Source organism: Macadamia integrifolia, chromosome 3 (assembly GCF_013358625.1).
Source record: "Macadamia integrifolia cultivar HAES 741 chromosome 3, SCU_Mint_v3, whole genome shotgun sequence".
NCBI classification, from domain to species: Eukaryota; Viridiplantae; Streptophyta; class Magnoliopsida; order Proteales; family Proteaceae; genus Macadamia; species Macadamia integrifolia.
In genome coordinates, this window is record NC_056559.1 from 24,107,217 (window position 1) to 24,116,439 (window position 9,223).

General features: G+C 36.2%; 1 protein-coding gene across 1 annotated transcript; it reads left to right on the forward strand.

Annotated features, from left to right (window-relative positions):
• Positions 1 to 685: 685 nt before the first annotated feature.
• LOC122073238 (bax inhibitor 1-like) lies at positions 686 to 1,455 on the forward strand. Its single transcript, XM_042637779.1, has 3 exons — positions 686 to 845; positions 947 to 1,102; positions 1,218 to 1,455. The coding sequence occupies exons 1-3, from the start codon at positions 702 to 704 to the stop codon at positions 1,266 to 1,268; spliced, it is 351 nt and encodes a 116-aa protein (XP_042493713.1). The 5' UTR covers positions 686 to 701; the 3' UTR covers positions 1,269 to 1,455.
• The last annotated feature ends 7,768 nt before the right edge of the window (positions 1,456 to 9,223 follow it).

Below are 9,223 nucleotides of genomic sequence, written 5' to 3' on the forward strand. Positions count from 1 at the left end.
GTTGCTTCTGAATCAGCTTTTAGTGCTGGAGGTAGAGTTATTGACAAATACAGAAGTAAGCTATTGCCTACAAATGCTGAAGCGTTGATTTGCCTTCGAGATTGGATGTTCGGAGTAGACTTTAGAGGTAATTTCAAACTATGTAAATATACATTTTTCATCCGTTAAACAAATGTCCTCTTCTTCATTGTGTACACTTTTAAAGCTAAACCGGTTGATGATGCCAGTGATTTGGCTAATGCTTTAGGGAATCTGTTGTCTTTGGATGTGAGTGGTGATACTAATATTACAGTAGAACCTACACAAAGATCTTCTAATGCCTCTACTGCAGCTAATGTTTAGTCTGTTAGGTGAAATTCCATGGGTAATATCATTCTTGTTCTTTGATTATGACATATTCGCTATCTTTTATCTTTACATTTACTAATGTTTATGCTTCATCTATTTTCTATTAGGTGGGATTGATGTTGAAGCACTCCAGATTGGACGAAATCAGGATAATTTTGAGTCATGTAACTAAATATTTAACTTTGGGGATGTTTGGATACGAATTTAAGATTTTTTGTGATATTTCTAAATACGTTAATTGTGGGATGCTTGGATAAGGATTTAGGACTTTTTATGATTCTAAATATTTTAATTATGAGATGCTTGGACAATGATTTAGGACTTTTTATTATTCTAAATATTTTAATTGTGGGATGCTTGGACCGGCTGCAATGTTGGCAAAGCGTAGAGAGTATCTTTACTTGGGAGGACTGTTGTCCTCTGGCCTCTCCATCCTCTTTTGGTTGCACTTTGCATCCTCCATCTTTGGGGGCTCCACAGCACTTTTTCAGTTTGAGGTAAAATTACATTCGAAGTAAAGTAGCGTCCCCCGTTTCTGATAGTTGATTATGAAGCATCTTACCAATTTTGTGTTGTTCTTATCAAACAACTTTTGCAGTTATATTTCGGGTTGTTGCTCTTTGTTGGGTACATTGTGGTGGACACACAAGAAATAATTGAGAGGGCACACCTTGGGGAACTTGACTATGTGAAGCACTCTTTGACTCTTTTCACTGATTTTGCTGCTGTCTTCGTCCGAATTCTCATAATCATGGTGGGTGTAAACTCTGTTAATTAGCTATTCTTTGTTTCCGTTTTACCTAGTAGAAGCTAATGAATTAAGGCCATATTTTGTTGACCTGGGCTCCCCCTCCTGTCATTGTTTGCAGTTGAAGCATGCAGCTGAAAAGGATCAGAAGAAGAGGAGGCGAAGGAATTGAAAACCAACACAAATTCAGCTTGTATGGGAAACACTGATAGAGACTCCATGCATGTTCATATGCCAATAAGTTGTTGTATTTGGGATTCTCCAAGTTGACTACAGCTTTCAATGCTAGAATATTATTACAAGATTTAGGATTTTTTATGATGTTTCTAAATAATTTAATTATGAGGATGTTGGATCAATGCTTTGGATTTTTTGTGATATTTTTAAATATGTGACTTGCAAGAGAGTAGATTCCTCTAAATATGTTAATTGTGGGATGCTTGGATAAGGATTTAGGACTTTTTATGATTCTAAATATTTTAATTATGAGATGCTTGGACAAGGATTTAGGACTTTTTATGATTCTAAATATTTTAATTGTGGGATGCTTGGACAGGATAAGGATTTAGGATTTTTTATGATGTTTCTAAATAATTTAATTATGAGGATGTTGGATCAATGCTTTGGATCTTTTGTGATGTTTGTAAATATGTGACTTGGAAGAGAGTAGATTCCTCTCTATTTAAAGAAGTAATACAATTAAACTCAACAATTAAAGAAGGCCCGTTTAAAAACCGGTTACGCCCGTTTAACATTAAACATGTTCGTGGCCTGGTTAAGGCCCGATTAAAACCCGATTAAGGCTCGATTTTAATAGTCCAATTATAGCCCGAGACCGACCGACCGAATATAAAGTGTACCATGCCCTCACTAACTAAGCCCGATTAGTTAAATGGGCGGACACGGTGCAACCTTTAAAAGTCTTCAAGCCCGATTAAGCCCGACCGAAACCGGACCGACCCGACCAATTGACACCCCTAGTTGCTACTGAGGTTTGGTTCACATGTGGGTTGATTCATATGTTGTGAGTTGAGTTAACAAGTGAAAAAAAATATAATGAAATATGTAAGTTTTAGTGGAGTCATGAGATTTTATGGCAAAGATAAGAAATTGAGTTATAGGCTGACAATCTATGGAAAAAAGGAGGGAAACAGGAGGACAAGAGAAAGAGAGACAAACAAAACAACTTTTCGCTATCAATTTTAGTAGGGTTTTGGAAGTGAGTGGGATGGGAAAAATTGAATGTTAGCAACAAACAGTAATTATTGCATCAATGACTTTGTCTCCTGAGTTTTTTACCCAACTCATATTCATGATAGTTTGTGGAAAACAAGCACAAATTTTTCACCCCATTTTATCTCTTCCACTTTTTCGTAAAACAAATTAATCATTAAGGACTTGGCCCGAACTCATTCACAAAAACTAATATTAAGGAGAGAATGCCAAAGTAACTATCAATTTTCATATCTTACTACTCACTTTTGATGCAAGATTATTAATTCTTCGTTTGGCATGAAACCCTAATCATTTGCTAGGTTTGCCATCAAATATTTTATTTTTTATTCAACCCCTTTCATATGTCTCCTAATTTGTTAATAATTTTCTGTGTTCCCATCAAATATTTTATTTTTTATCCAAACCATTTCATACGTTGTTTCTTTATTCAACCCAGTCTCATCTCACTTATAGCCCGACTGAAACCGGGTAAAACCGATGTTATCTACTTCATCTCCATGGCGACTTCCCACTCCATCTTCCTCCAGTTCACCGGCGACCTCTCCCCTTCTCCATCCTTCTTTTCTTCCCTGAGATTTGATACCATGTTAGCTATCATTTCACCTAAAATCTCAAATCTGTTGAAAACTCTTTAAATCCTCTGCAGCCACAGTGCAGTGAGCATCCGGTGATCAGGAACCCCTTCGAATGTGTATCTGGATGCTCCCAGCCGCCGGATACTCACTGTAACGGTTGCAGTAGCTGTAAAGGATGTTGACTCGGTTGAGAAGTGTAGGGTAATTGTATACATCAACACCCTGACAACAAAATCTCAAGCCCTAACCTTGATGACACTGGCAAGCAAGCGCAGGAACTAAAGGTCCGTTGGTTCTGTCGAACTAAAGGTCTCTTCCTCATATCTTCAGCTTCAAAGCCGTCGTCCCCATGATCACACTGGAGAAGCTGGTTTCCCTTACGACTTGGGAGAATCTAGGTTATCACTGAAGATCATGCTTCTTGAGCCCTAAATCAAATCACAACTATGAGTTTCCATGCTCAAGCAACAGATCCAACAAGCGTGTAAAGGACAGCTTGAGATCCATAGATCTAAAGGTGAAATTTTGAAACCGGCGGCGTCGTTGACTTATAGACATCCCAAGAACCGGAGGAAGAGACGGCACCAAGTCCAGCTTGAACATGGGCCGTATCATCAACAGTGAAAGAGAAGAAGAAGAAGAAGAATTCCATTAGAGAGAATAAGAGAAAGATTGAGATGAGGGAGAGAGATGAGATAGGGTCAATAGAGAAGGAAAAATCTCTCCTTATTCTATTACATTTTTTTTAGTAAGAGAATAAAAAAATCAAAATTTTGGGGTCCAAATGAAAGAATCCACCAGATAAAATATATTTACATTCAATTCATTGAACAAATGGTGAAAATAGAGTTCATCTAGACAAGACGGTTGCCGTTGGGAGTCTTTGAAGTACGTGTCAGGGTGCTTCCAATCGTGAGATGATGATCAGGATCCCTCAAACAAACTATTTACTACTGTAGAAACCCCACAAAGCATTGGCTGGCAAGGAAGCAAAAACTGTACATAACTTTATGGAATCAACTATACACTTACTTAACTACATAATTTTTGTTGCAGGGGCCACCAATGTTCTCTATTTTGATCTCTCCAGAGTTGTTATTCTTCTGTTTACCACCAGCTTCAGCAGTCTGAAACTTAACTGGGTTTCCTGTAGATGGATCATCCTGATGACCAATGTGGAAGTTGAAGTACTGGTTGATGACGGTTCCATCCACAATCTTATTCATTTGATGAATGGCTTTCTTAACTGTTTTCTTTTTCTTCTTTTTTTTTGTGATAGCTTTCTCAACTTTCTCTTCACCAAAAAATGCTTTCCTAACCTTCTGAAACATAGCAACTACAAAACATGCTTTGCCACCATTTTGTAGCTGCATATTCTCTGCCATCCTTCAGTCCTCAAATTCAAAATAGGGTGAGGAACGAGCCTTATTAGTTTGAGTTATTATAGGCTTCTTATTAAGTGAAGTTGTTTATAGTTTAGCTGGAAGTGAAAAGTAATTGCCGGGAAATGCTATTGCTAGTGCCCATTTTCCTTTAAATCTCTTACTTTGTTAACATAATTAGTAAATTAGAATTTTGTAATTATTTGGGATAATTCATTTGGTTAATTTATTGATTTAATAAAAAAAAATTCAGAAAAAAAAATATTCAAATTCGGATTCAGATTCAAGAATTATTGATTATTTAACAAAAAATAGGGCAAAAGATTACATGTAACTCTTTTATTTATATTTATAGTAACTATTTTAAATTAATTAGCATAGGTAAAGAACATATAATTGATACAGAAACCTAGTCCCATCTCATAACCAAGGTGATCCTCCCACTTATTAATAATATAAGGGAAAATTGCCTAGATTTACTACATAAGAAAATAAATTATAAATCAATTAGGGTTGACCTTAGTTTACACCGATCTATTTTTCTTGTAAATCTACTTGTTTTATGGTTATCGTTTTAATCTAGTAGTTCTAAGAAATTTTTTCTTGACCTACTTAGTAGGTCCAATAGGAAAGGTGCATGAGGTTTCTTGTTGGTAGATATGAAGGTGCAAGTTGGAGTATGCTAATACGCTTGGTGTTGGTACATCTATAGCTTTGTTTTTTGGGTACTCTTCTATAGGTAAGAGTTGGAAAGTAAGGAAACGCTGCACTGCTTTGGACGAGAAAGCAAAAGGAATGAGCTTGGCTGCTTCTCCTCCACACTTCTTCTCTCCGTGCCCATTCTTAAATACAAGATACATACGTCGATATTGACTCCCAATGAAGAATCTGACTCTCAGACTTCCGCAGAAGAAATCTACATTTAACAATACAAGAAAAGTGGTTATGTGCCATAGTATTTTGAAATAGACTAAGAAACTTGTAGCTAAAAAAGCATTTTTAAAACGACAGAAATTTTTATTTTGTCTAAAAAAAATCTGAAATGATCAAAACATTTTATTCCAATATAAGAAAAATCTAATTTTTCAATGTATTTTTCCGTTGATTAATTACACCACATAAACTATGTTTTAAAAGCTTTTCAAGATATTTTCGATGCTCTAGGATCGTTTTGATGTATTTTAAAGGTTTTCGTCAATGTTTTTAAATATAGGACCTTCTCCCCGCCTGGTTTCCATGTTTGCTCTTCTTCAAGTCTTAGTCTAATTGTAGGGATATTTTTCTTTATTTCTTTTGTACACGAATTTCCAATGCTTTTATTCTGATGAGTTTGATGTTAAACCTTTTTATATTGTATTTGTTAAATATTTCATGTTTAAATGACCCTAATCACTTTGTCTGTGTGCTTTACATGCTTCTTCATGCTTGTATGTTAAGTGGTAATTTGGTAATTTTCAGCATGTATGTATGATAGCTTCAGAATTTTGCTATGTCTTTGTATATTATATTAGCATATTTGTTTTACATTCCCGTATAGTAACCTTGCAGCACAGCTGGATTGAGATATACATCTCTTTCCTTCTCTTTTTTGAGCTTATATTATTTAGTATGTATGCTAGATTGCCCAATTATAAATCTCAATACTTAGAGTAGAAGTCCATTTTTTTCTGAATGGACCAAGGTGTTTAGCACCTTTCTCATATTGCAACCTGACACGAATCCTAACTTTTTATAAAATCATTTCAAAGTGGAGTCATTTTTTATTTTTTTATTAATTTCGGATATTAGACCCTATCTAGATAGTGACTCAGTCAATAAAGACGATTGATACCTCTTTTTTTTTTTTTTTTTTTTTTACATAATTGAGAAGAGAGGTTTTGAAATCTTTTGTCCTCACAATGCACAGAGGCGACACTCCAATGAGGACTGAATTGTCAAACTTCACTAAACCCATTTTTAGGATTGTCATATTGTTTGGGTCTTTGCTTGTAAAACAAATTTGTTAGGACTCTTTTTGTTTGGTCTTTGGGACTTTCACCCGACATTGCTTTTCCTTTTTTGAAGGTGTCAACTAATTTTTGGACAGAGCTTGCAGAATTTTTTGAAGCCATTCAGATTGCTATGGTCTTGATCTTTCTCGAATTTGATTGAAGTATGATTCACAATCAGTCGTATGGTGTATTAAAAGAGGATCTATTCCTTGATGGTTTCCTCAGCAATGGTTATTTTATAAGAGCTATTTGAATAGAATATCTTGTGAGGTAATTCATTGCTATAGAGAGGTTAATTCAATAGCGGATCTACTTGCAAAGCATGTTGCAACTCCAAGAATGACAAACATTTGGGAAACTCCTCCTCGGTTTGCTATTGCATATATTAATTGGGATGCTCTAGGAAAACCTCGGTTATTTAGTTGATTTATATCTTGGTGATAGTGGTGGGATGAGGGCCTTTTGTTGTGCTTTCTTATATTATCCTTGTAATACTTTCATTCATTTTAAATATCACATTGCTCCTCTTAATATATATATATATATATATCAATCATCATGCATACTCTATCGCACACTCACTTCATGGATGCATGTCAAGCCAAGTGAGACAGGGGTGAAGAATCCTATAACCCCATGGTGAACTCACAACCCTCTAGCTCAGTACTTTCAGGTATAGGAAAGGGATGGATAACCCAAGTACTGTTTAACAACTTATCGGAAGACCGGGTGCAAATTATATATGATTTTTTTCGTTATTACAATAGGGGAACCTTATGTCCTATTGAAGAAAAATATAATGGTATTTCAATCAATAAAAGTATACCTGAAGCAGAAGGGTTTTTAGTAGGTATACCTAAGAGTTCTGTTTAGTTAGCCATGAGATGGCATTCTCAATTTATTCTGCAATACTAATACATCATTAACATATAGTGTGAAACTGGACTCACCTTAAGGAAAGATTAAGTTTTTTAATTGCTTACAATCTCCAAAATGAAGCACAAAAACGTGGTTAAAACCGTAAAAAGATAACACCATTTCATGACTTCCATCATCACTCTTCAATCACTATTATTACTTCCCTAGAAACGTATCATAAAATAAAGAGTTTTCCATTTTTTATTCAACCTTTTCATCTCTCTCCCACGCCCATTTTCTTCTCTCTCCTTATTTTAATCACTATCACTATCTCATCTCTCTTACAACCTGTTGGTACTTCAGGGATCAATGGGAGTGAAGAGGCATCGATCATGGGGCATAGCTTTCTTATAAACTTCACCTCCATGGTGGCTTCTCGCTTCATCTCCCTCCTCATCTTCACCGGCGACCTCAGTCCCCCTAAACTAGCCACCTCCCTTCCTTTCCAACATGTCTTCGATTCCCTACCCCACGTCCGCCTTCTATAATACTACACTTCCCTTCCTCGTATCTTCAGCTTCGAAGCTATCTTCTTCCCGTGATCACACTGGAGAAACTGGTCTTCCCCTACTACTTCGAAGAAGCTCAGTAAAGTCATATCTCCATAGATCGATGCAGCTCAAACCCTAGATCAGATCACATGCATAAAGCGTGTGAAGTACAGATTGAGATCCATAGATCTAGAGTTGAAGTTTGAAACCAATGAAGAGAACTCCAGTGTGAGAGGAAGATTGCAATAGGGTCAACAAAGACGGCAAACTTTCTTCATATTTATTACATGTTCTTGATATTAGAATAAAAAAAATTGTTAACCTAACCCAGAAAACACGGAAGGACTCTTTTGATTGGTTTTCGGGACTTATGATACGGATTCAAATCTTCTACAGTGATCGTGATTGAGAGGGACCCGATATGCCCCCAGCCATTGGATCTCACTGTCACTCACCGCCTCTCCCAAAGAATTTTTATGCCATGTTGATTGCTTGATTAACTAGTTAATACAAAAAATAATCAGCCATGTCAGACACCATTCATGATCGAACTCGTATTTTCATTAATTCATAGTTACATTTTTTTTTTTTTAACCTATTTCTCTTCATCAAAAAGATAATAATAATTTACAATCTGCAGACAAAAATATATAAAAAAAAATTAGAGTTCACCAAGATCATCCATGGTTGAACCAATCACTGATTCAGACCAGACTTACTTAACTACTTATTTGTTGCAGGAGCCACCAATGTTCTTTATCTCGATCTTTCCAGAGTTGCTGTTATTCTGTTGGCCACCATTTTCAACAGTCTGAAACTGAATATTGCCGTGTGAACCTGCATGTGGCTTTTCAGCAGCTGGACCAGCCTGATGATCAACGTGGAGATTGAACCGTTTGATGAAGATTCCAACCATCATCTTATTGATTTGATGACTAGTTTTCTTAACTTTCTTTTTTTTTTGCTTTTTTGGTAAAAGCTTTCTTAAACTTCAGAATCATAGCAACAAAGCATCCTTTGCCATCATTTGGCACCTGCATATTGATCTCTGCTATCCTTCACTCTTCTTGAGTTTAAATCAAGGTATATTGGGTTGAAGTTGAAGAAACCTCACAGAGTTCAATTAGGGTTTGTCTGGTTGTAACTTCTAGAGGTTATAAATAAACTTCTTTAGGGCTGTCTTTGCATGATTTCTACTTCAATTTCGGATTGATTTCACTGAAATATTCAAGAAAAAGAAAGAGTCTCTATCCTTTCTTAGTAAAGGCCCTTCGGCTTGTAAAAACCTTGACTGGGACTTGTAGTGAGGTTTGAGTTCCATATTGCACACCTGGGTGCCCAGTTGAACCACCGTCTTTCTTGATCCTTCCCCATTAGTACGCCCAATCCCCCTCCCAGCCATCCAGTGGTGTGCTCATCTTGGATAAAACCCTCCCTATAAAATAGAATATGACACCTCTATTGATGCTTCTTCTTTCGCATCTATTGGCCTCGTGCAAATGTAGAAATCGTACTCCCCTACACAAAACACCTT

Coding starts and splice junctions, on each gene's coding strand:
- LOC122073238 (XM_042637779.1), top strand. CDS start 702: ATGCTTGGACCGGCTGCAATGTTGGCAAAGCGTAGAGAGTATCTTTAC. Junction 846..946: donor CAGCACTTTTTCAGTTTGAG/GTAAAATTACAT, acceptor CAACTTTTGCAG/TTATATTTCGGGTTGTTGCT. Junction 1,103..1,217: donor TCCGAATTCTCATAATCATG/GTGGGTGTAAAC, acceptor CATTGTTTGCAG/TTGAAGCATGCAGCTGAAAA.